General features: G+C 46.5%; 1 protein-coding gene across 1 annotated transcript; it reads left to right on the top strand.

Moving 5' to 3' along the window:
• The first annotated feature begins 509 nt into the window (after positions 1-509).
• Positions 510-27483, top strand: map3k15 (mitogen-activated protein kinase kinase kinase 15). Its single transcript, XM_053860712.1, has 29 exons — positions 510-1371; positions 6292-6431; positions 6604-6627; positions 8556-8749; positions 8817-8985; positions 9046-9152; positions 10906-11076; positions 11147-11259; positions 12819-12978; positions 13044-13194; positions 13254-13361; positions 13432-13481; positions 13597-13692; positions 13803-13890; positions 14078-14211; positions 15756-15883; positions 15946-16076; positions 16148-16253; positions 17336-17493; positions 18638-18821; positions 18886-19063; positions 20266-20440; positions 21513-21698; positions 22170-22275; positions 22348-22588; positions 22927-23039; positions 25232-25338; positions 25405-25481; positions 25562-27483. The coding sequence occupies exons 1-29, from the start codon at positions 1068-1070 to the stop codon at positions 25653-25655; spliced, it is 3993 nt and encodes a 1330-aa protein (XP_053716687.1). The 5' UTR covers positions 510-1067; the 3' UTR covers positions 25656-27483.

Raw genomic sequence — 27483 nt, 5'->3', positions numbered from 1 at the left:
TTGAGGTGTAAAACCTTTCCTGTCTCCGTACTGGACCGTGGTAGAGTGTCACAGGGGAGGTGCTGGAGCGCTCACTCCAGGGTTTGATGTCCTGTTGTGGGCTGGAGCTGGGACAGGGATGAGGCCAGTCTGGGACAGAGCGTGACTTGGTTTATGACTTTGTCACAGCCAAACTGCACAGAAGCGCACATTCAGAGCTGGACACGCACCGGGCACCTCTTCCCTTCTGGAGAGACGTCACTAGCACTACAGCATTTGACATTGAGCTTGTTTAAGCATAAGTGTAAACTAAGTCTAAGCCTCACTTTGAGGTCCTACCTGATGAACTTAATAATGAAGCCTCGTTTTAAAACCAAGAGCGTCACCTCCTGGGCTCTGAAAACGAAGCTTCGTGAGGCGCTATCAGCACGTTACGGGGGAAATCATCCACAAAGAGGGCGTTTTGAAGTGATGACTTTTCATGACAGTGTCCGTTAGACTGGGCCTTGTTCAATCCGAGCTCGCTGCATTACCACAGAACCCGACTGGACACGGGACGCCATAAAAACACATTTCATGTTGACGTGTCAGGATGTTTGAGGGAGAAAATGAGAAGTGAAAGTCCTGATGTGAAAAGTCACCGGAAGCTGGTGGACTTAACTGGCTTCGGTGCGCCTCTAAAATGAAAACATTCTTCTGGAGTCATGCGTAAATGGCGTCACAGTTCATTTAGCAGAAGACTCTCTGCTGACTCACCAGAATCCTTCTGGACAGTACAACTCTTACTCGTGCCGTTTGCCTCCAAGCGCCTGTGTGAACCGGCTGTGTTTGGCGCGAACGGCGCTGAGAATAACCGGAGCAGGGCGCGCGTTTAAATATAGTGGCCCAGGGAGACATGGAGGTAGCGTTTCCGGGACACTTGTCCAGCGCAGCAACGCGACGCAGTCAAGCTGAAGACGCGGTGATGGAGTTAATGAGGCGGTGATGCGCGCAGACAAACCCCGGCGCGCGCCGCTCCACCGACGACAGGCTCGCCGCCGGTGACCGGGAGCAGAACGCAGCCGCCGAGGAGGGTCTCGAGTCGCACCATGGAAGCGGGCCAGGGCGCGCAGGTCACCGACATGACGGGGGAGCACGCGGCCGGCGTCGGCGCGGCGGACCGCGAGAGGGGCGAGGTGTCCAGCCCGTGTCCGCCCGCCAAGCAGCGCTCCCTGCGCGCGGTCTACGTGCTGAACGACGGGCTGAAGGCGGTGATGGCGAGCAGCCCGGAGTCCGGAGCGCTGCACTGCCTCCAGCGGGCGTGCGACGCCGAGAGCGCGCTGCTCACCACCGTCACCTTCGGGAGGCTGGACTTCGGGGAAACGTCGGTGTTGGACAGTTTTTACGACGCAGGTTGGTTTGAAACTTACCCGGAGACGACAGTAAACAAAGGCACTTGGAACAAATGCACAAACAGTGACACACGTTTACAACATTTCAAACAAACTTTGTTGGCGAACATTTTGTGTGTAAGTGTATTTCCAATTTCCAAGTGTTTTCAGAGTTTGTAAATGTGTTTTTAGAGTTTTGTTTTCTGTCGCGTGGTTGGTAGAAGCGAAACATTCCAGGAAGCACTTCCAGATCACTTCCGTACAATTCTTCAGAAAAGTTGAATATACTATAAACACATTTACAAACTTGGAAATACAGGAAACTCAGGGAAAAAATGTTTGAAATGTCATAAATGTGTTTCACTATTGCTAAATTTGTGCCAAAAGTTTGTTCATGTGTTTTGAACTTCTCAGCCACCGTAGAAAATGAATGTCAATCCCATAATAATAAAGTGTGCAACGGTATACAGTCAGGTCAGACAAGAAGAACGAGTTTCAAACCTGTAGATAAATGGAGATGCTGCAGCGCAGAGAGATGTGACGTGTAGAAACATGTGTTTTAGAGAGCAACTGACGCTCAGTATCAATAATAACGTCACTAACTGTGTCCTCAACTGACTCTTTTCCTGAGAATTCGGAAGTCAAAGATGAAACAACAACAAGCCACGCTGAGAATATGTGGCTAAAATTCTGTCTTTCCAGTTGGATTTCAGTGTATGTCACATGGATCTCAACAACTTTTCCACAAGTTCCACTCATGTTTTCTGCGTGGAACAGTTCAGAGTCAGTGTGTCCTTGAGGACGACCTTGGCAGTGTCATATTTCAAATGAGCGCTCGGACAGTGTGACCTTTTCTTCTTAGTATCCGGACCTGTCTGAACTTCTCAGCTCCACTTCACAACTGTGTACAGCCAGTTACATCACACCTTCTCACACTCGCAGCTTTAACGAAATCAGATCTCTTCTCTCAGATGGAATCTATTCATAGCAGCAGCCGACGGTGTTCACGCCTCAGTTGAACACTTTAGCTGACAGCCGTCGGTCTGGTGGTCTCTGACTTGTTGATGCTTTCTCCGACCTGACGCCATTGTGTCTGTTTCCTGGGAGGATGTAGATATAGAGTCAGGGTCATGGGAGGTCCAGGTGTGTACACCTTCCCCCACTGACGGTGATCCTTCTCTGGCTTGTGTCCATGTGGAGCATTGTTCCACGAGTCTCCCTCGGGATCTGCTGCGACCCAGTGTCTCTCTCTGACATGTTTTTCATAGCTCTCCCAGATAGCAGGAGTCAGTGAGCTGGCTTTGGTGAATGGCCAGCGAAGCCTCGGCACCTGACTCCAGCTGCCTTCCTCTTGGTGATGGTGAAGTCCAAGAGTTTGGGGGTTGTGCGTCCGGCCTACGCCCTAAACTGCAAAACATGAAAAACCAGACGCCCTGTTTCCTCAGCAGGACGACCTAAATGTATTATTAGTGCCTGTATAATGCCCAACGCCTAGTGTCATCTCACTGGTTTACATTAAACTGTGTTTTCACCCGGTCATTTCGCAGAATATGATCCAAATTTGCAGATTCTTGAACCTGTCCGTAACCGTATTTTGGCCATCACGGTCGCCATATTTGTTTACTGCCGTAATCTTTGTTCGTGAACATTTTGTTTCTAGTGCATTTTCAAGTTTAAATTTGATTTGTTTTCACAGTGTAAATATGTTTTTAGTGTTAGTAAAATGGACAGAACATCTGTTGCGCGGTTGGTAGAAGCGACACTTGCGGCATGGAATCGTGTTGCTATTGATGCGAGGTCTGATGACAGGAGGAAACCGCGGATATGTTCCAAACTTTAAACAATTGTTCACTAAACTTACTCATTGCTTTCTAATCGGAGGAATATTTGGCACGGTTATGGGTTGGGGGCGGGGTTTTGGACGCCCTGTTTCAAAATCCTAGCTAAAAGCCTGTTGGGGGATGTTAGCACCCGACTACACTGTAGAACTGCTGAGCCAGCCAGGACCCTCAGAGCCTTTCCTGTCAGGGCTCCTCCTCTGAGAAGAGTCTGCCCAAGGAGACCCCAAACACACGGTGTAACTCCCTGTGAAGAGCATAGTAGAAAGTGCTATCAAAATAACGCTTTATAATGATTATGAAGCAGTTTTTGAAACTTTACTTTCATTAGTTTTAACACCTGTTTTAATACAAGAATCCGAGGAGCAGGGCGGCCAAACAGTACCACGGTGTAGGGGGACCAAAGGATTTGAGATTTCTTTCAAGACATAAACGGATGTGGTATTGAGTCACTTAGCTGTTACTGCATTTTCAGAAACCCAAAAGACCTCCAAACGTCTTGGTCTCAACCTCCAAACGTCTTGGTCTTGTCTTGGTCTCAACCTCCAAATATCTTGGTTTCATCTTGTTCTCGACCTCCAAATATCTGGGTCTCGTCTTGGTCTCGACCTCCAAATATCTTGGTTTCATCTTGTTCTCGACCTCCAAATATCTTGGTCTCGACCTCCAAATATCTTGGTCTTGACCTCCAAACGTCTTGGTCTCGACCTCCAAATATCTTGGTCTTGACCTCCAAACGTCTTGGTCTCAACCTCCAAATATCTTGGTCTCGTCTTCGTCTTGACCTCCAAATATCTTGGTCTCGTCTTCGTCTTGACCTCCAAATATCTTGGTTTCGTCTTCGTCTTGACCTCCAAACGTCTTGGTCTCGACCTCCAAATATCTTGGTCTCGTCTTTGTCTTGACCTCCAAATATCTTGGTTTCGTCTTCGTCTTGACCTCCAAACGTCTTGGTCTCAACCTCCAAATATCTTGGTCTCGTCTTCGTCTTGACCTCCAAATATCTTGGTCTCGTCTTCGTCTTGACCTCCAAATATCTTGGTCTCGTCTTCGTCTTGACCTCCAAATATCTTGGTTTCGTCTTCGTCTTGACCTCCAAACGTCTTGGTCTCGACCTCCAAATATCTTGGTCTCGTCTTGGTCCTGACCTCCAAATATCTTGGTCTCGACCTCCAAATATCTTGGTCTTGACCTCCAAATATCTTGTTCTCGTCTTGGTCTTGACCTCCAAATATCTTGGTTTCGTCTTGGTCTTGACCTCCAAACGTCTTGGTCTCGACCTCCAAATATCTTGGTCTCGTCTTGGTCCTGACCTCCAAATATCTTGGTCTTGACCTCCAAATATCTTGGTCTCGTCTTGGTCTCGACCTCCAAATATCTTGGTCTTGACCTCCAAATATCTTGGTCTCGTCTTGGTCTTGACCTCCAAATATCTTGGTCTCGTCTTGGTCCTGACCTCCAATCGTCTTGGTCTCAACCTCCAAATATCTTGGTCTCGTCTTGGTCTCGACCTCCAAACGTCTTGGTCTCGTCTTGGTCTTGACCTCCAAATATCTTGGTCTCGTCTTGTTCTCGACCTCCAAACGTCTTGGTCTCGTCTTGGTTTTGACCTCCAAACGTCTTTGTCTCGTCTTGGTCTTGACCTCCAATCGTCTTGGTCTCAACCTCCAAATATCTTGGTCTCGTCTTGGTCTTGACCTCTAAACATCTTGGTCTCGTCTTGGTCTCGACCTCCAAACGTCTTGGTCTCGTCTTGGTCTTGACTTCTAAATATCTTGGCTTCGTCTTGCTCTTGACCTCCAAATATCTTGGTCTCGTCTTGTTCTCGACCTCCAAACGTCTTGGTCTCGTCTTGGTCTCGACCTCCAAATATCTTGGTTTTGTCTTGTTCTCGACCTCCAAACGTCTTGGCTTCGTCTTGGTCTCGACCTCCAAACGTCTTGGCTTCGTCTTGGTCTTGACCTCTAAACATCTTGGTCTCGTCTTGGTCTTGACCTCTAAACATCTTGGTCTCGTCTTGGTCTCGATCTCCAAATATCTTGGTTTTGTCTTGTTCCCGACCTCCAAACGTCTTGGTCTCGTCTTGGTCTTGACCTCTAAACATCTTGGTCTCGTCTTGGTCTCGACCTCCAAACGTCTTGGTCTCGTCTTGGTCTTGACTTCCAAATATCTTGGCTTCATCTTGGTCTTGACCTCCAAATATCTTGGTCTCGTCTTGTTCTCGACCTCCAAACGCCTTGGTCTTGTCTTGGTCTCGACCTCCAAATATCTTGGCTTCGTCTTGGTCTTGACCTCTAAACATCTTGGTCTCGTCTTGGTCTCGATCTCCAAATATCTTGGTTTTGTCTTGTTCTCGACCTCCAAACGTCTTGGTCTCGTCTTGGTCTTGACCTCTAAACATCTTGGTCTCGTCTTGGTCTCGATCTCCAAATATCTTGGTTTTGTCTTGGTCTCGACCTCCAAATATCTTGGCTTCATCTTGGTCTTGACCTCTAAACATCTTGGTCTCGTCTTGGTCTCGATCTCCAAATATCTTGGTTTTGTCTTGTTCTCGACCTCCAAACGTCTTGGTCTCGTCTTGGTCTTGACCTCTAAACATCTTGGTCTCGTCTTGGTCTCGATCTCCAAATATCTTGGTTTTGTCTTGTTCTCGACCTCCAAACGTCTTGGTCTCGTCTTGGTCTTGACCTCTAAACATCTTGGTCTCGTCTTGGTCTCGATCTCCAAATATCTTGGTTTTGTCTTGTTCTCGACCTCCAAACGTCTTGGCCTCGTCTTGGTCTTGACCTCTAAACATCCTGGTCTCGTCTTGGTCTCGATCTCCAAATGTCTTGTCTCGGACTGGACACTCTTGAAAATGTCCTGGTCTGGGCTGGTGTGGTCCTGACGGCAACAGGAATAAAAGGGCCTCTCTGCTGCTGTAATTTCTGTCAGTTATGAGTCTGTTCTATATCTCCTCACAACACTGAGTCACTGGCCTGTAAATCGATTGATCCTGATTGAAAGTTGATCTTCATCATTGGAATATCCAGTGATCTCATCTCAGTGACCTGAGTGGCAGCTCAGGCCAAATGCTTCAGTTTATCAACGTTGTGTCCTTTCAGACATCGCGGTGGTGGACATGAGCGACGTGTTCCGGCAGCCATCTTTGTTCTATCACCTGGGAGTGCGGGAGAGCTTCGACATGGCCAACAACGTCATCCTGTACCACGACACCGACCCCGACACTGCCCAGTCACTGAAGGTAGGCGCCACTGAAACCCGAGCCGCCGGGCCGGCACAACAAAGTGGCATTTTAAGTGCCGGGGTCAGCGCCTGCTCAGATGAGTGGAACCTGACGTTGGGCCAGAATCAGATGTTTGAGATTGTGACGGTCAAGTCAACTAACTAACGCTAGTCTTCTTGTCTCCACGCAGGACATGGTGGCTCAGAAAAACACAGTAAGTGTGTGTTCATGTCTGTGAGATTTATCCCCACCTGCTCTTTTTGGAACGTGTTGTGTGGCTCAGATGAGCACAGTCCACTGTCATATTCCCAAGAAAGCAATGTAAAGGTGCGGTGCTCTCTGCGTGTGCTGTGGAGCAGGCGGGCCGTCCTCCGCCCCTCGGCTTCCCCTGGGTCCAGTTGCCCCCTGAATACAGAGGTTCTGGTTTGCGTAATAAAGTATGTGGCATACGCTCTGCTAGCATGTTAGCATGTGCTATCATTATACTAACCCGGATAAGAACATTAACCCATGAGTCACCTCCTATTGAGTCTTGACTGACTGTATTTGAGTCACTGTGGCTGAGGTTGATGGACAGCGACTCACATTTCAGGGACTCAGGTTACCAGGCCATCTTTATTTATGTAGAGCAAACAGAAGACACACGCTGGCAACAGCAAGTGCTGTTCACTGGGCTGAAAATAAAACGTTGAAAACAATAACAAGGGACAATAATAAAAACAAACAAGCTCTGCTGGAGAAGAGGGAGCAGGGAGTAGAAGTACACGACGAGTGGAGTTCATTCCAGAGACAAAGCTTTACTGCTTTCTTTTGGCTGTTAGGAGCGGGATTAGCTGCTCAGCTAAACCCGTGACACTTGTGAAACGCTGCTCAGAAGGTGACACCATTCAGTCTTGCAGAATACAATATAGTTAATTGTTTATTGTTTTGTCAGTTTGAAAATGTCCTATTTAACTCTGCACGCTGCACAGACAAGCACTGTACTGCGACTATCTTCCTAGTATTGGTGTGAAGAGAAGAGAGGAGAGGATGAGAGAAGGAGAGAGGATGAGAGGAGAGGAGAAGAGAGGAGAGGAGAGGGGAGGATGAGAGGAGAGGAGAGGAGAGGGGAGGGGAGGGGAGAGGAGAGGAGAGGAGAGGAGAAGAGAGGAGAGGAGAGGAGAAGAGAGGAGAGGAGAGGATGAGAGGAGAAGAGAAGAGAAGAGAGGAGAGGAGGGGAGAGGAGAGGAGAGGATGAGAGGAGAAGAGAAGAGAAGAGAGGAGAGGAGAGGAGGGGAGAGGATGAGAGGAGAGGAGCGGTAAGGAGGGGATAGAGGGGAGGCGAGGAGAGAGAAGGGGAGAGGAGAGGAGAGGAGAGGAGAGGAGAGGAGAGGAGAGGGGAGAGGAGAGGAGGGGAGGGGAGAGGAGAGGAGAGGGGAGAGGAGAGGAGAGGAGAGGAGGGGAGAGAAGAGGAGAGAGAAGGGGAGAGGAGAGGAGAGGAGAGGAGAGGAGAGGGGAGAGGAGAGGAGGGGAGGGGAGAGGAGAGGAGAGGGGAGAGGAGAGGAGAGGAGAGGAGGGGAGGGGAGGGCAGGGGAGAGGAGAGGAGAGGAGAGGAGAGGATGAAAAGAAAGGAGAGGAGAGGAGAGGAGAGAAGGGGAGAGGAGAGGAGAGGATGAGAAGAAAGGAGAGGAGAGGAGAGGGGAGAAAAACACGTGAAATATGATGACAAATTTTAGTTATTAAAATGGATTTAAAATATCTTACATTGACATTGATGACAAATGACATGGGATGAGATCAGAAAAGATGAGATAGATGATGTGAGATAAGACAAGACAAGACAACGAAACACACGATTGATAAAGATAGGTGATTAAAATTGATGTAAAAAGTCTGACATTCATAATAAACAGCTGTGACTTTGAGGCTCCAGGGGCCTGAACATCTCATGCTTCTGTTCAACACAACTGCTGTCTAATTCAAATGGCTCTGCCTTGTGTGGGCTGAAGTGTTGATGATGCATGGTTGAATTTCAATGAAGCAGAATCTGAAGTCCAGTTTCACGACAGACTTGGTTGTTTATCTTAGTTGCCTGGTGTGTGTGTGTGTGTGTTGTTAAGTTGGGATGTGCCGGGCCAGTGAGGTCTTTACTCCTCTCCTCAGGCCTCCAGTGGGAACTACTACTTCATCCCGTACATCGTGACCCCGAACCACGAGTACATGTGCTGCGAGAGCGACGCCCAGCGCCGAGCCAGCGAGTACATGCAGCCCAGCTGGGACAACCTGTTGGGCCCTCTGTGTGTCCCGCTGATGGACCGCTTCAGCAGCCTGCTGAAGGACATCCACGTCACCTCCTGGTGAGACGCTCGCCGCTCGTGCTCCCTCCCTCCGTGGTCTCACTCACTCACTCGCTCCGGACTGCAGCGCCTCCTTCAAAGACACGCTGCTGAACGACATCAGGAAGGCCAGGGAGAAGTACCAGGGCGAGGAGCTGGCCAAGGAGCTGTCCCGGATCAAGCTGCGCATCGACAACACCGAAGTGCTGACGCAGGACATCGTCATGAACCTGCTCTTCTCCTACAGAGACATCCAGGTGACTGAAGCGGAACGTGCTCTTGTGTCTGTGTCTCACTGCTCCTGATGTGACCTGAAGGACTACGACGCCATGGTGAAGCTGGTCCAGACTCTGGAGATGCTGCCGACCTGCGACCTGGCCACCCAACCCATGATCCAGTTCCATTACGCCTTCGCCCTCAACAGGTGACGTGACAGACGATGAGATTCTTCTAAACTGTGACTGAAGACATTTGTGAATGTTACGTGACTCGTCTGTCTGTGACTACTGGATGCTGAAGGTTGTCATAGCAACACCACCCTTTCCCCCTTAAGCTGCCTCAGAAACTGAGGATATCTCAAAAACCGTGGCAGATACAGAAAAAGCGGTTGTGCTGTGACAATCCGGAGACTTCCCTCCATGCCCGACCCGATATTCATGTGTGTGCAGCAAATGGTGGCGAGCTGAAAATGAGTGACGTTCAAGCTTTTTAAAGCAAATTTAGTGATGAGATCAGATGAGAAAAGAAGGGAAGAAGAGAAGACAAGAGATGAGAAGAGAAGAGAAGAGAAGAGAAGAGAAGAGATGAGAAGAGAAGAGGAGAAGAGAAAAGAAGAGAAGACAAGAGATGAGAAGAGAAGAGAAGAGAAGAGAAGAGAAGAGAAGAGAGGAGAGGGGAGGAGAGGATGAGAGGAGGGAAGAGGAGAGGAGAGGAGGGGAGAGGAGAGGAGAAGAGAGGAGAGGAGAGGAGAAGAGAGGAGAGGATGAGAGGAGAGGAGAAGAGAGGAGAGGAGAGGGGAGGAGAGGATGAGAAGAGAGGGAAGAAGGGGGGAGGAGAGGGGAGGAGAGGATGAGAGGAGAGGAGAGGAGAAGAAAAGAAAAGAGAAGAGAAGAGAAGAGAGGAGAAAAGAAGAGAAGACAAGAGATGAGAAGACATGAGATGAAATGAGAAGGGAGGGGAAGAGAAGAGAAGACAAGAGATGAGAAGTGAGGAGAAAAGAAGAGAAGACAAGAGAGGAGAAGAGAGGAGAGAGAAGAGAAGAGGAGTGGAGAGGAGAGGAGAGGGGAGAGGAGGAGGAGAGAAGAGATGAGAAGAGTAGAGAAGACATGAGATGAGATGAGAAGACAGGGAAAGAGAAGAGAAGAGAGGAGAAGAGAGGAGAAGAGAAGAGTAGAGAAGAGAAGAGAAGACAAGAGATGAGAAGTGAGGAGAAAAGAAGAGAAGAGTAGAGAAGAAATGAGATGAGATGAGAAAAGAATGGGAGAGAAGAGAAGAGAAGATGAAAGAGGGGAGAGAAGAGAAGAGATGAGAAGAGCGCAGAAAAGAGGGGAGAGAAGACAAGAGATGAGATGAGAAAAGAAGAGAACACATGAGAAGAGACGAGAAGAAATTACATTTTTTTTAGATTTTGTATGGCAGCATATGTAGCCGAATTGTGGCTGAATGAGTCACAGTTTTTCAGAGCACATCACATGAGAATGGACATGTGGGTCTACAAAACTGGAGGGAAAACTGTGTCTGTAACGCACTGTTTTCTCACAGCGAGGACAGAAACCAAAAGTTTGACTTCAATTGTCTCCTCTGCTCCACTCTAATGCGTTTAACTACACACACTTTTTGACCATTTCTCATGTTGTTGCAGGCTGATTTGATGAAAAACTATCCAAGGTGTTACAGATGTGAGATTACAGAGGAGGAGTGCAGCAACATTTTAAGCTTTGAATGGCGTCTCAAGGCCAAAATATAGAGGAGCTGGGAGACGTTAAATTAGTGGTCAAATTCTGATGTTTTTGTCCTCCTCCCATTCATCTTCAATGGGAGATATTTTGTGACAAATCCCGGAATATTTTGGGAATTCTGACGTCTGAGCCAAGTAACAGTTCTTTGAGCATTCGCACCTGAGTAGAGTCCCGGGAAGAAAAGGTTGGATTCCTGAAACCGTCTGGGTCCATGTTCAGGAGGAACACTCCGGGAGACCGGGAGCAGGCGCTGTGTGTGATGCTGCAAGTGTTGCAGTCGTGTGAGCACCCGGCTCCGGACATGTTCTGTCTCTGCGGCCGGATCTACAAAGATATATTCCTGGACTCGGACTGCAAAGACACCAAGAACCGGGACCTCGCCATCCAGTGGTGAGAGCAGCCGCCCGCCCGTCACATGCAGCAGCACGCAGCACTAACACTGTCCACCAACTCACTGCAGGTACAGAAAAGGTTTCGAGCTGCAGCCCACTCTCTACTCCGGCATCAACCTCGCTGTGCTCCTCATCGTCGCTGGTCAGCAGTTCGAGAGCTCAATTGAACTGAGGAAGATTGGTAACTGAAGTTCTCTCGTGTTTTCATTTCACTGTTTGCTGGTTTACCTCTGTTGGTGCCAAGCTTGGTCCTGACTGGCTGCTTGGCCGCTTTGTGCCCAAAATTGCAAACTGCCATGTCATATTGTGTCCTCTGAATCCTCTACAACTTTGGGAAATTTCATCCATCCACCCCCACAAAATTAAATTAAATTAAATTAAATTAAATTAAATTAAATTAAATTAAATTAAATTAAATTAAATTAAAAATAAACCAGTGTTTTTCAACATTTTTTAAACCATGGCAAACTTGGTTCACTGAATGTGTCCAAAATGTCCCCAGGAAGAGGCGGTCAAATTGCAAAAATATGCCACGATTTATTTATTTATTAATAACTGTTATGATTTTATTGCAAGGTCTTTTGCATGACTGTATTCTACTTTGTGGAATTTCCAAACACATCTTTAACATGGTTTGCCTCAGCTTCATAACAACAATGATTCTCTCTTCACATTTTGGAGCTGAGAACTGGTTCAGTGTTTAGTTTTTTTTGCCAACTTTTAAACCACGAGACAAACTTTGATTGTCTGCGAGTTTCAATAAAGTTTTGAAGTGAGACGCAGGTTATCCGTTAGCTCTGCTAGCTCTGCCGTGCAGACAGTCTTTGGCGTTGAGGGTCCGACAGGGAACACGCCATCGTTCTGTCGTGAAGCTGTTTGGTCAAGTTAAAGACACCTCAGGTTTATAAACAACTGAGTTCTTTGCTGTGAGTGTGAGGGACGAGCAGCACCAAGTGCAGCTCTGCAGCGAGTGACCGACGAGTCAACGCATCATCATAGTGTATAGAAAGAATGTGACTGAATCCATGTCATGGATCGAACACTTCCTACCAACTATTCATGATTTCATGTCCTCACATTGCTCACCTCTATCTCTATCTCAAATGAGGTCAAATCGGAGCTTTTCCCACGGCTCACCTGCAAGCAAACACCACCATAATATATGAATATTAACCTTAAATAAGCCTCTGATTAGTTTATTAATATCATATAAAATATCACAGTTTTGAACTACTTTTGTGATGTGTTTTATTATACTTGTAAAAGCTCAAAGGATAAAAAAAACTAGATTTTTATTTACTTATTTGCGAAAAAAAAGTGTATTGGAAGCCAAGCTGCCAAATCTCTTTAATGTTTCCCGCGTCTGACCCGGGGTCTCCCCTCCAATAGACCCACACTGGAGACGTCAGAGTGATCCGATCCTGTAGCCGTCTGTCCGTCCAGCTCACGCGGCACCTTTCCCTCACTCGTGAACAAGACCCAGCCACGGCAAACACATGACAGCTGTTCGTAATTGAACTCCCCCTGCTGCAGTCCGTGTTTCATAAAGTTGCTGAAACAAGTCTCTGATAATCGAAGTGACGCTGCCAAACAGGAAGCGTGCTGGACTCATGGGCCTGTTGGATCCAACAGTCTGGTTGCATCAGTGAATTCAGTTCAAACGTGACCTTTAAAAATGTGTGGAGAGACGGAGGAAGCGATGGCTGAGGTTCCAACATACTTGCTGGTGTGTGTCCTCAGGGGTGCGCTTGAACAGCCTGCTGGGCCGCAAAGGTTCCCTGGAGAAGATGAACAACTACTGGGACGTGGGCCAGTTTTTCACTGTCAGCATGTTGGCTCACGACATCCCCAAAGGCACCCAAGCTGCCGAAAAGCTCTTCAAGCTCAAACCGCCGCTCTGGTAACGGAGCTGCGAAGTCTTCAAGATGGCCGCCCCCTGACCGAAGCCTCTCCATGATCTGGCAGGTATCTGCGCTCCGTGGTTCAGAACCTGCAGCTGATCCAGCGCTTCAAGAAGCAGGCGGTGGAGCACTCTCCTCAGCGCGACAGACTCAACTTCTGGATGGACATCATCGTGGAGGCCACGCAGGGGACCACCAACCGGCTTCGCTTCCCTGCACGTAGCGCCATCTACAGGAGAAAAAAAAGAGCATTTATAACTTGTACCGTGTTTAGGTGTTGATCCTGGAGCCAACCAAAGTCTACCAGCCGTCTTACGTGTCCATCAACAATGAAGCCGAGGAGAAGAACGTCTCCATCTGGCACGTTTCTCCACCTGAAACAGTAAGATCTCATTACTAGTCGACACCTCACGCACTGATGTTTACGTGTCCGACGTGTGTTTGTGTGACAGAAGGGAATCCATGAGTGGAACTTCACTGCCATGTCCATCAAAGGAATCAGGTAAGGCGGCCTTGTCCGGGACACGAGACACCTGAGACGTCTCACTCACAAACTGAACCCAATAGTTTAGTTATAAAGTCCTCATTCTTCTCTAAGACGGTTTCTCTGCCGGCAGCATCAGCAAGTTTGACGAACGCTGCTGCTTCCTCTACGTCCACGACAACTCCGACGACTTCCAGATCTACTTCTCCACTGAGGAACAGTGCGGTCGGTGAGGACACACACCTCTAGATGTGTCTGTCTAGGTGTGTGTGTGAGTGTGTTTTGCTGTTGCCACCTCACCTACGTGTGTGAAACTCTGCGTGTCGTGATGCCTCCAAGGTTCTGCTCCATGGTGAAGGAGATGATCACGGACGGGTCGGGGAACGCCGTGGAGCTGGAGGGAGAGGGCGACGGAGACACACTGGAGGTCAGACTGGTGCCGTTCATTGACCTCTGGTTTAACAGAAATCCTTTTTCATGGAGCAGGGGTTTGTTATTGGAGCTTTCCAGTCGCCATTCAGAACCAACCCTTCACATCCTTCTCCTGAATGAAAGGCATGGGACCTCATCTTATTTGTGACGTCAGACTGAAGCATGTTGTGTCTGGGTTACAGTACGAGTATGACACCAACGAGACGGGAGACCGGGTGGTGTTGGGTCGGGGGACCTACGGGGTGGTGTACGCAGGCAGAGACCTCAGCAACCAGGTCCGCATTGCCATTAAAGAGATCCCTGAGAGAGACAGCAGGTAACTGGTTTTGGTTTGACCAAGTGTGGATAAACAGCAGGAATGAAAGAGCTATTTTATTGGTGTGTGTGTGTGTTGCAGTGCGAATATGACACTGAGATATGATGCTGTGATTTTCCTTATATGAATGAAGGAGACAAAGAAACTGCAGAAAATCAATGTAGGCAAAGTCACAGTCCAAATCTCTTTCACTTCTAAAGTGGTCAATAACATCAAATGATTCTAGTAAAATGTATTACACAATAGACTTTGCTGTGTATAAGTCCTCAAATATATGTTGTATGCTAATCCTTAAGCCTTTTACTTACTTACTACAATTGTGTACTTTAAGGCTGAATTGAGAGACGCTGAATTAAGTGAAGATAGGTTCCGCATCACTGGGACTTTCTGACTTTGTAATAGTAGTTTAAATGGGAAAAAAGACAAAAGTACAAGAGGATTTTTCTGCTTATGAACTCTAAAATTATTAACTGTTAATAGATTAAACTTGAATCTTGATTAATTGAGGCAACTCGCGGTTAATGGCAAATGAATGTAATATTTGTATCTGTTCTACATGTAAATTCAAGGAAGATGTGGCCAATAATGTTTACAATGTTGAGCCTCTTCATGAGGTTTTTCTACAGAATGTTCTGGATCATGTTTGTGATGTTGGGTTGTTGGAGGAAACAAATGTTTGCACGAGGAAAGCATCACTGTCCAGACTGGTGTTTCATTCAGGACAGAGACAAAACGTGTGAATCAGTTGCCATTAATCGCAAGTTAACTCTGCTTCAGTGCGATTAATCGAGATTAAAAATTGAGTCCACTGACAAACCTGCCTGGATTGACATGAATAAGCAAACTGAGGCGACGACTGGGAACTGTTTTGCATATTTACATTGACTAACTTTCACCTCTGGACTTTCAACGCTCACTTTTTAGGTCAGACTGAGCAGCCTGGTGGTTTTCCCTCTCTCTCTCTCTCTGACTGCGCCTGGTTTTGAGTGCACTAGCTCTATATAAAGGAAACACATGCAGGCAGACTGCAAGGCCCAGAAAGGATAAATGGAGACAGAACTGAAGTACATTTACTGTCACCTGTATGCAGCACATATGATGCAGTAACACTTTTAGACAGTGTTTCCTAGGTTACATCATCATGTGAGGAGTGCTGGTTATCTGAAGTGTCATCATGTCAGCAGCGACAGGATCGATATACCTTCCACTTCTGTGATTTATCTTGTAGAAACATCTTTGAAATTGGGCTGTTGTGTAGCCCAGTGCTTCTCAATATTTTTATGTTGCGCCCGCCCCAGGAAGAAGTAAACGTTTCACACCTCCAACTCTCCGCCGCCTCTGTAAATAGTATCATTTGTCTATAAAATTATTAATACACGCCTCTGCATAACATTGTATCCTTGTTAACATTAAAGAAAGGAAAAAAGGAAGTAACATAGATCAACTTACAATACAGAATATCTTTATCCACATTGTTCTTTACTTGTTTGAGACTTTTCGTGCAACAATTTGCCTGAAACAAAAACTAATTCTCCTGTCTTCAGGTACTCGCAGCCCCTTCATGAAGAAATCGCTCTTCACAAATACCTCAAGCACCGCAACATCGTCCAGTATTTGGGTTCTGTTTCTGAAAATGGATACATCAAGATCTTCATGGAGCAAGTGCCTGGAGGTGTGTGAGAGCAGAAGGCTCCTCTCTTCAAGCTCCTTCTGTGATACCGTCTTCTTCTCCAGGAAGCTTGTCTGCGCTACTGCGCTCCAAGTGGGGTCCGCTCAAGGAAGCCACCATCATCTTCTACACAAGACAGATTCTTGAGGGACTTCGGTATCTCCACGAGAACCAGATTGTCCACAGGGACATCAAGGTACACGAGCCTAGCTCAAGAGTATGGCGCTGGTCATGGTCTTCATGGTGGTCTGCTTGCTCCTTCACAAGGGCGACAACGTGTTGGTCAACACCTACAGTGGCGTCTTGAAGATCTCAGACTTTGGCACCTCGAAGCGCTTGGCGGGAGTCAACCCCTGCACCGAGACCTTCACGGGTAAATACCATGCTGTTGATGTGAAACCCTGGCATCAGCGCTGCTGACTGAACTGTGAGCGCCGCATCAAGTGTCCAATAAAATGTCGAGAGCGGTGATGATCGCTGATGGACGCACTGGTCTCACCATCTGGCCTCATGCACAGAGGAGGGTAATTAGATGAGCCAGTCAAGCAGAGGCTGAGGTCTGTTTGTCTGTCAACAGCAGGTGTGTGTCCTTATCTGGGCTCGGCTCTCTGTGTAAACCTCTCTCTCTAAACACGGGATTCCAATTCTGCTCAGTTACCCACACAACTGCTGCCTTCTGCCGGGCCCTGAACTCAGCATCATGACCTTTACTCAGCACAGCTTTCCACATTTCCGTTGTTAAAAAAAAGGAATGAAATGTTGTGACGTCAGATCATCTGAGGTTGGACTAGAGTAATGATGCCAACCACAACTCAGTCTTCTTCTTTGGTTATTTTCCATCCATGTTGACAGAGCAAATCCCTATCTTCTTCATCCTCTAGTCACATCTTCATCTCCTCCTCCATCATGAACCTCTCTTCATCCAACTCTCTCCTCTCCTTGTGTCCTCCCTAACTCCAAGCTTCTCCACATGTCCCTCTGATCTTCTCCTTCCTCCCACAGCGTGTTCATCTGTGACTCCCTTCCACTCACAGTCCTCTCCACCTCTTCCACCCTGCCTGCACTCTCTTCTTCACCTCTCTTCCTTGAACCATGTTCACTCCTCCTCCTGCCTCCCTCTTATTCACACTCACTGCTGAGCTTCATTCCTCTTCTCTTCAGTCTCTCCTCACCCTCACTGAGAAACACAATTTAAAACTGAGAAGTGAATAAAAGGCTTGTCTGTCATCACAGTTATCTATGACACTATTAAAGGCAAAGCTCTTGTGATCGGTTAGAAGCTCCTCTGTTCTACTCCACTTCCTCTCATCAACCAGCTTCATGAAACGGCAAACGCTTGAGAGCGAAGAGCAAAGAACTGAACCTCTGCATCCTAAAATTCATACATTCGTGTTCATTTTAGAGACCCATCCAAATGTATCCCTGCGATCAAAATCCATGCATCTGTGTGAACAGGAACTCTGCAGTACATGGCCCCTGAAATCATCGACAAAGGCCCTCGAGGTTACGGAGCCCCCGCTGACATCTGGTCCCTGGGATGCACCATCATAGAAATGGCCACTGGGAAACCGCCATTCCATGAACTGGGAGAGCCTCAGGCGGCCATGTTTAAGGTGGACATTTTGACTTCAAACACTGTCTTTCTTTCTTATTCTTTTGATTCTCTTATTTCTGTTTTTGTGTCAGTCATTTACTGAAAACAAGTGTTGGACCCAGGTGAACCGGAGATTATGTGTTTCATGGTGAGACATGAAACACATAATCTCCGTTGAAGCAATCTTGAAACACCTGTCAACATATAAAAAAAAAGTCCAATTAATCGCACCTAAGCGGAGTTAACTCGCGATTAATGGAGAACTAAACACACATTTTTTTATCTGCTCTTAATGTAACTTAAGAGGAAGATGTTATCAACACCAGTACATTAAAGTACGTCAGTACGTTAACAATTTTTATCTCAATGAATTGCACCAAAGCTGAGTTAAGTCGCCATCAATAGCAAAACTAATCACACATTGTGTATCTGTGTATATACATGTTATTACTTTGCCATTAATCGCGAATTAACTCAGCTTCAGTGCGATTAATTGAGATAACACATTTAATGTACTGACAGCCCTAACATTTAGGACCACAGGCAGTACTTCAGGAACAGCACCTGTCAAGAACAATTACTAGTCTAGAAAGAAATATATATATGTTAACGGCAACAAATATGATTCATATTTCCAGAATTAAACACGTTATTATACTTGGATATCATGTACGTCTGCCAATCATTTTCACCCGTGATATGATGTTGATTTTGTTTCCCTTTATGTATTTTATCTATCCAATTGTGTTAAATATATTCCGAGTGCAATGTGCTCAATCGGCAGCAGGTGGCAGTAGCGTTAAGGAACTATTTCTATGTGTGAAAATGTTTTGAGTTATGTTGCGCACTAACAAACAACAACAACATTCTTTCCTTCATTTCCTGCTTTGTAGTTTTTTTTGTTGACTTAATTTTGTTGATTTAATCTACTCTCATTTAAAAAAATGAAGCACGGATTGCGTCAATCTCTTCAACCACATGTGCATAACTCCATTACAGCTGTCTTGGGAAGAAGGCTTAGAACTTTAATGTCCCTCACCTAAGGCTCTGTATTTGTGTTTTTGTCATTTTACACGCTTTGAAGAGACTCAGATGAAGCAGTACAGAGTATTGCAGTGCAGTTATAGTGAGCGCTGAGGTCAGTATCTGTTTGTGTTTCCTAGGTTGGAATGTTTAAGATCCACCCTGAAATCCCAGAGTCTCTGTCACTGGAGGCCAAGTCCTTCATTCTGCGCTGCTTCGAGCCGGACCCCAACAAACGTGCCATCGCCTCTGACCTGCTGAGGGACCTGTTTGTGAGACACCTCACCAAAGGAAAGAAGAGCAAGATCGCCTTCAAACCACCAGGTTGCCACGCCAGAACACCCGGCACCGAACTTTGGTGCTAAATAACAAGCTCTCTCTGTTGCAGACTATATCCACAGTGTGTCCCTGCCAGTGCAGTTACAGTGTGAGGCCGCCGGGAGCAGCAGCAGCGAACACGGCTCTGTGAGTCCAGACTGCGACTCTAAACACGATGTTTTCTTCCAGAAAAAGAAGAATTCTGGCTCTGAAAACCTGCTCAAGCCCTCAAATTCCAACTACTTAAGGTATGTGAGGTTCATCTTTTGTTCCAAAAAAAGAAGAAAAGGCCAGTTGGCAGAATATTGATAAGAGAAAGACAAATACAGTGGTACCTCGGTTTTCAAATGTCCCAGAATGCAAACAAATACAATACAATACAAACAATACAAATACAATACAAATACAATACAAATACAAACAAACATTTTTTTTTTTGCTTCGGATTTCAAACGAAAATCCAGAACTCGAACACCCCTGAAAAAAGCTGGAAAAAACCTAACTACGCTTTGTTATGGTGTATAACTCAGCCTCTGTATGCAGACGTGTCCTGTTAGCTCCATTTACTGACTGTTTTTTCTTCATATTGAGGTGTAAAACCTTTCCTGTCTCCGCACTGGAGCGTGGTAGAGTGTCACAGGGGAGGTGCTGGAGCGCTCACTCCAGGGTTTGATGTCCTGTTGTGGGCTGGAGCTGGGACAGGGATGAGGCCAGTCTGGGACAGAGCGTGACTTGGTTTATGACTTTGTCACAGCCAAACTGCACAGAAGCGCACATTCAGAGCTGGACACGCACCGGGCACCTCTTCACTTCTGGAGAGACGTCACTCACTCGGCAACCCCTCCCACATGCAGCGGCCACACACATAGAGGAACAGCCACCTGCAGCAGACACTCTACATTCACTCCTACAAAAGACTATTTTAAGGCTTGGAACGCATCATTTCTTTTTCCCTTAATGTAATGGGAAAAATCCATTCAGATTTCCAACAAATCGCTTCTCGAACGGCCGTCTGGAACGGATTGTGGCCGAGAACCACTTGTAAAAATAAAAAGCAAGGGACCCAATGCAGCTGTAACAATCAAACGTCCTGTTTTTATCATTTGCTGGCCGCTGACTTTTCTCCCCTCAGAGTGAAGGTTGGTGTGTGTTCAGCAGCAGGTGGCCTTATTGCACTCGCTGTGCTCCACTGCCTCTAACAACTCTGATCTAATAAGCCCTCGTCGTTTTACCATCCCGACTCTGCTTCCTCGTGCACACACGCATCAGTCACGCGTGTCTGCATCGCCTCAGACCGGCACAGGCAGGTCCTGCGTCGCGCTGACTTGGCACTTTACTGGCCACACAGAGCAGCCAGGAGCAGTTCGCATCTGCAAACACACCGACAGCTTGACGTCGTAAATCAGTTGAAGCTTCTTCATGTGTCTCGCTCTGTGTGTGTGTGCTCCAGTGTTCCAGATGAGGTGTCGGTGTCCGAGGACCGCAGTGCGCCCCCTTCTCCTGAGGACAGGGATGGCGGCTTGTTCTTGCTGAAGAAGGACAGTGAGAGGCGAGCGATTCTGTTCAAGGTCCTCAATGATGACCAAGACAAGGTCATCTCCAACCTGAAGGAGAACCACATCCAGGTGTGTGTGAGATCGAGGGAACTGAAACTGATTCACCCTGTAAACTGCGTCGTGTGTCCGGCCCGCCATGTGACCCGCATGCCGGCGCGACGACCTGTGATGAAAAGTCCCTGGTGAACAAGTTGTTATCAGCATGAGAAGGGGTGAAACAGATTTTAGAAACACAGTAAGATTCTGAAAACTGAGAAGCAGAACGTCCCATGAGTCAGTCGATTACATGTGTGTTCATCATTAACATTGTTCCGGTAGGTTTTTAGCCAGTGCTCTGTGTAAAACCTTTAATGATTTCATGAAAACTTCAGTTAGAAAATGTGACAATTTTTATTTGATTTTTATTTTAGCATTGTTCTGGTAGGTTTTTAGCTATGCTCTGTGTAAAAGGTTTTTTTGAGAAAATTTTTTAAGCCCCATTTAATGAAAACTTCAGATTCCAGTTAGAAAATGTAACAATTCTTATGTGTGAGACAATTTTTATTTTTATTTTTATTTTTATTTTTATTTTTATTTTTATTTTTATTTTTATTTTTATTTTTATTTTTATTTTTCCAGCAGGTTTTTAGTTATGCTCTGTGTAAAAGGTTTTTTTTGAGAAAATATTTTCTTTTTTCATCCCCATTTAATGAAAACTTCAGATTCCAGTTAGAAAATATAACAATTCTTATGTGTGAGACAATTTTTATTTTTATTTTTATTTTTCCAGCAGGTTTTTAGTTATGCTCTGTGTTAAAGTTTTTTTGAGAAAAATTTTTTTTTTCAGCCCCATTTAATGAAAACTTCAGATTCCAGTTAAAAAATGTAACAATTCTTATGTGTGAGACAATTTTTATTTTTATTTTTATTTTTATTTTTATTTTTATTTTTATTTTTATTTTTATTTTTATTTTTCCAGCAGGTTTGTAGTTATGCGCTTTGTAAAAGGTTTTTCTGAGAATTGATTTTTTTTTTTTTGCAGAAGTAACTAATTTAAAAGAAAAACAGGAACAATGACATAAATGAGGGAACTAAAAAAGACCGGGAAGCCATGGTGTCGACAGTATGTTCCCACTGAGTCCATGATCATGTGACCCTGCAGGGCAGCGAGGAGCTCCAGCTGTCAGTGGAGCACATCAAGCAGATCATCTGCATCCTTCGAGACTTCATTCATTCCCCGGAGAGACGCGTGATGGCGGCGACCATCTCCAAACTCAAGCTGGACCTGGACTTCGACTCCACCTCCATCAACCAGATCCAGCTGGTGCTTTTCGGCTTCCAGGACTCGGTCAGTTTCTGTCAGCCAGAGCCCCTGAACACACTAGTGCAGGGTCAAGTCAAAGGTGACGATGGTTGGATAGCTGCGCAAGTTGGTGGTGCCTTGTTACAGTAAAAAATAAATATACATCTATCTTCATGCTTATATTCAGTCAGTCTGAATGAATTATGACCACAGTTTTTGGATGAAAGTATTGACCAGAAAACATTGATTTTTATTGACGGTGATTCTCAAGCAGCAGAGAAAAAGTAGTGTACACAAAATAACCTGGTATTATATGTAACATTAGACATAACTTCAGCCTGATTCAATAAAAACTTCAGATTCAGGTGAGAAAATGTGACAATAATTTTAATTTTAATTTTAATTTTAATTTTAATTTTAATTTTAATTTTAATTTTAATTTTAATTTTTAAGACATGAAAACCAATGACTTGCATCAAATTTCCTTCTCACCTCTTCAACTCTTGGCGTGTTCAGGTGAACAAGGTTCTCAGGAATCACCACATTAAGCCGCACTGGATGTTCGCGATGGACAACATCATCAGGAGAGCGGTGCAGGCCGCCATCACCATCCTCATACCCGGTGAGCACCTGCTGCCCTCTAGTGGCCGCCGAGCAGATCTGTCTCTGAGCGTCTGCCCTCTGACCCCCGCAGAGCTGCAGACGCACTTCGGCCCGGCCTCCGAGTGCGAGGGCGCCGAGAAGGAGGACGAGGTGGACGAAGAGGAGACAGAGTTCAGTCCGGTCCTGGCCACGACCTCCGACGACCCCGGGTCGGCACCCGACCACATCCACCCCACAGCGGCGGCGTTGACCTCCGCCCACCCGCAGGACCACCATCGCTCCCCCCACCAACTGGGGGCGCAGTTGGGCCGCCTCAAGCAGGAAACCAGCAGGTGAAGCCGGTTTTGTTTTCACTCGGCAGCAAACCAAGTTGTGTCAGCTGCGCTGTTGCATCAAAGGAGGAAGTCATGAGTGGGGAAAGTGCAGCGGCCACGCCTCACGCTGGAAAGCACAGAGTGCTTGTTTATGGCTTCACCTTTGAGTGATGTGATGTCGACGTCATCTTATCTCGAATCGACTGAAGCCACCAACTCTCCCTCGCTGTGTAAATACCTCTGTGAAATACTGTCTGGGAGTGACTCCTCTGACCAGGCAGAGCTGCTGAAGATGTTTCAGCTTGGATGAGCTCATTATTTACTACAACAACCAGAGTTCTCTTGGCTGACACCAGGCTGCTGGAGGAGCTGCTGCAGAAAGAGAGAGAGTACCAGCAGGTCCTGAAGGCCACGCTGCAGCAGAGGACGCAGGACCTGGAGCTGGTCCGCATCCGGAGCAAACCGCCAGGTACACACATCTTCAGATTCTCACCCCACACGCACCAAGATGCAACCCCTGCCGAGTCAGTCATCGCGTGTGTGGTGCACCTCACCACCCACCAAGAATCACCCCCCCACCCCACGAGCCGGGCCAGATGAAAAACCGAGGTGTGACCATCACAACAACTGAAAAGTCGTCTCACGACATGAATGTGTGGTGGTGGCCATGAGTCTGGAGACAAGAAGCATCTGGTCGTAAACATTGAACGTGTTATGAATGTCGGCCCTGACCGTGTTTAAAGCCGATTATCTGGACGAATTCACTCTTATCACACTCTAGAGTTGAGGACTCTGTCGTCGGATAATCTTCAGAGAGAGTCAGGATAATGAGGGGTTTTCCATCCTTGGACTTGGATTTGATGGGAAACTATGTCCTCGCCACCAACACGATGATCAGTTCAATCTAGTGACATCAGCTAAGTCCAGGGGTTCAATTCCTAAGGGTCCAAGTTACATACTGTGACCGTTGAAAGGGCCCGTCAAACCCAAAGAAAGAAGGGTAATAGAACATTTCAAATAAAAATCAAGTGATGACGTGAAATGGCACTTTAAAAATACACAGAAAATATTGGTTTGTTGTGTTTTATTTAATTTGAACCACATTCCATTCAAACATTCTCAATGTGTCTCATACTTTTCACAATCTACTTTCAATTCTGATGTATTTCGAGAGACAAGAAATACTCCTAAAATAGCCAACGGAAAAGACAAACAATTCAGAAAAGTAATCAAACGAGAAAGTTATGTTTCACTTGCATCATCATGAACAAAAAACAATGCACAAGACAAAAACGTCAGGGACAATGTCAGAGTTTTACTCTGACTCCAGGAGGGCCACATAAATACAGTCAAAGGTCCGTATTTGGCCCCCGGGCTGCACTTTGCACAGCACTGGCTTAGGAGGAAGTGACTCGAGAAGAGTGAACTCTGTGCTGCATGAAATATTGTGATATTTTTTGTGCTTCAATTCAGACGATTTTTGAAAATGTAAATTTCCATCCGACTCCTTTTGGTCTTGGTGATGACGTCACACTGTATAATGTGGGGCACCCGGCACTGGCGACTGGAAAATGTGAAAGAAAGTTCATCCACCATTCGTTTGTGTTGTCTGGATGAATTCCTTATGTTTGTCCGTTATTTATTCATCAGAATTTACACGTTAAATATGAAACAGTACCGACCCGCAGACTAGAAATAAGTGAAGAGAAAATGGGGAACTTGAAGTGAAATTACATGAGTTCAAAATGCTGCGCAAGGAGCCATTGCTCTGACAGTGGATGAGCGAAATCCTCCAGCCGCTGCTTGACTGGGTCACAATGTTTGAGTGGCGAACCTCTAACAGCAGAGCACTGACTCTAGTTTTCTGAGATGGACCTGCCTCAAGTACATGAGGTGCAGTAGCTACTGCTCTGCAGCTTTCTTCCTTTCACGTCAGACACCATCTGATCGACAAAGGCGAGTGATTTACACGTAAAGTCGGCGCAGAGGTGCTATAACGTTCCACAAACTGCTGCACTACTGGATGGAGCCAGGTCGTTTGACTCTTCCAAGTGCTGAGTCGGCACTAGATTTTACAGCGATGTATGCACAGAATTCCTCAAGAGTAGGTGGAAGAGAAGCTGGTCCTAGTTGCAGTGATGGGCCTTTTTTTTGCTTCTTCAGAAAACAAGGGGCTACAATTCGCCATGTTGACGTTCCACTAACTTTAGACCCGCCCCCCTGCACACGTGAGCACGAGTATCGCCAAGTCACATTTCGAGTGCACGGACCTTGACTGTTTTATCATTTCCACTAAGACCCTTTCTGTATTAAAATGAAACGAAAGTGAAGGTTTGAAGACTGAGCCTCGTGCGTGACTGTGGCGACTCTTGATGGGAAATGCCAAATGAAGAAACCTCCATTTATTGGTCAACCATTCTGGACACTCATTCACTGAAGAAGGAATCCTGTTGTGATGAAATCCTGGACGTTCTGGAACCGAAAGTACGTCAGTCACATACTGAAGTTATTTTGAGGGCAGTACTTCAGTTCTGTCTAAATGATATGTTCATTGTCACTTATGTATTTCGTTGTTGAGGCCATGGTTAAGTCTGTGGTCTCTCAAACCAAGCTCAGCCGTTGTGTTTGAAGGCTTTGTGACTCTGTCTCTCTCTCCTCTAGAAATGTCTCCTCCCTCCATCTTCCATATTCCAGCTGACCATCAGTCCGACAAGCAGCTGACGGACTGGCTGAAGGAGCAGGGAGCCGACCCCGACACGGTAGACAAGGTAGCCCCAGAAAGCCCCGGGTGGCTCTGAAGTGTGGTGACTCTTGACCTGCGACCTCCTCCCCAGTTCGTCCTGGAGGAGTTCACCCTGATGGACGTCCTCAACGATGTCACCAAAGACGATCTCCGCTGTCTACGTCTCAGGTGCCGGATCATGTCACGTGACCTGCAGAAGTTTTCTGTCTTTAATGGTCAAGGTGACCTTCAATCTGTTCGCCTTCTAGGGGCGGAGTCCTGTGTCGGATCTGGCGGGGCATCCAGCGGCACAGAGAGCGGGAGCGACTGAGGGTGGACGAGTGTTCGGAGGACGACGCCTGACACGTGGAAACACACACCAGCCTCCGACATGCGTTTGATAATGATGCCATGAGCTTCTCTTTGTGCCTTAAAACTCACTAATTCATGCTTTAATCACTTTTTTTAAAGGCTCACGTATGAACTATTGTTTTGTCATTCATATGTACCGTAAGTTCCGGACTATAGAGTGTACTGGAATATTAGCTGCACCCACCAAAATTAAGAAGGAAAATAGCTCTTGTTCCGACATAAGCCGCAGCAGTCGATAAGCTGCAGGTGCAGTGGTGCTGTCTGCACCGTAGAAATGTCAGTGGTGCTTCAAAATGCGTGAGGACTACTTTTAAACTGGTTTGGAAAACGGGCTCCAGCATGGAGACTGACTCATGAAACAAACTGGGCAATGTTCTGAACTGGAATCATCAACTCCTCACATCTTTTATGGACATTGAAGCGCTCAAAATGCGCTGTTTTCGCCTGCGTGTCCCAAGTTCTGACACCACAGCAGGTCTCAGCTGCTGCTTCTCCTCTCCAGGAGATCGGCTCTGTGGGCGGAGCTGAGGACACACAGGTGAAAACGGTGCATTTTGAGCGCTTTAAAGTCAATAAAACGCTTGTGATTTCATTGGTTTGATGCGACAAGGCTCAATATTTTGGCAGCATGAGGCTCTTTGTGATTATTATGATGTTGTATAAGGTTTCAGACCGCGAGAAAAAAGTAGCAGCTTATAGTCCGGAAATTACGGTGGCTTGTTTGCTCCTTTCCTGCAGCACCAGAGGCGTGACAATACGTATTTCAGGTGACGCGTCTTCGGCCGTAACTTATGGCAGCAGTTTAGTCTAGTGAAGAAGACGACACGCTGCTTTCTTCAAAGACTCAATTCAATCCGCATTTTTCTTGCCAAACAAGACGACAACACGTTCAGCTTGAGGAGGCAACCGGTCAAGAGACGTTGCGTCTCTTTGTTCGTCACAGTATGTTCGTCACAGCCTGATTTATGTGGGCAGGTGTGTGTGTGTGTGTGTGTGTGTGCGTGTGTTGCGGCTCTCTGACCCAGACACGCCTCAACAGTTTTCCTGAATGACCTCAGCAGCAGGTCTAGGTCTCATATGGCGTCACTAAGGTTTGAAGCCCGGACGAAACAGTAGGCCCTACACCAGACACCCAGAAGAAAGTACGTGTTTGTGTTGACAGTTGGCTTATTACAGTCATAATGACTGTTATTTCAATTACTACTCATGAAAAGCTATTGCCTCATAAAAGCCACTTGTTATTGTGTCATGACTGGTTCCTTTCTGTACAATCAGAGAGGATGTTTTAACTTTCACTGGGTAAATTCCCGTCACCTAATGTTGTTACATCACTGCGAGATGGTGCAGGCTGTGTTGTACGTGGGTGTGTGAACACAGGGTCTCGGAAGGTTAAGGACCAGGGCCGACCAAATTTTTAACTCCAAGTTTTCCTGACAAACTCCGGCTCCAGTCCTGAGCTGCAGCAGCAGGACTGGAAACTCTGAGCAGGAGTTGCTCAACCCTGCAGCCGACGCATCTTCCTGTCGTCATCCGCCGTTCACTGATATTTAAACACAGAGTGCTGTAACACCACCAAGTGATAAGGACGCGAGGCAACTAAAAATAGACCCTGACATCAGCCCCAACTTCTGAGCAGATTTTACTGTCACTTTATCACCGACCTGTCACACGGTCGATGAAATATTGTTCATGGGAAACATTTACTGCCTCTTTAACCGCATTATGACCCGTAATTCTGCTGCACTTCTGTTCTATGTGATGTTTCTTTTCTGTTTTTTTTTTTTAAATTCTTTATTCTTCCCTGCGATGAACTTGAATA

This window comes from Synchiropus splendidus, chromosome 3, assembly GCF_027744825.2.
Source record: "Synchiropus splendidus isolate RoL2022-P1 chromosome 3, RoL_Sspl_1.0, whole genome shotgun sequence".
Lineage (NCBI taxonomy): Eukaryota > Metazoa > Chordata > Actinopteri > Syngnathiformes > Callionymidae > Synchiropus > Synchiropus splendidus.
This window is presented reverse-complemented; position numbering and strand designations above follow the sequence as displayed.

Coding starts and splice junctions, on each gene's coding strand:
- map3k15 (XM_053860712.1), top strand. CDS start 1,068: ATGGAAGCGGGCCAGGGCGCGCAGGTCACCGACATGACGGGGGAGCAC. Junction 13,891..14,077: donor GCGACGGAGACACACTGGAG/GTCAGACTGGTG, acceptor TCTGGGTTACAG/TACGAGTATGACACCAACGA. Junction 22,276..22,347: donor CATCACCATCCTCATACCCG/GTGAGCACCTGC, acceptor TGACCCCCGCAG/AGCTGCAGACGCACTTCGGC.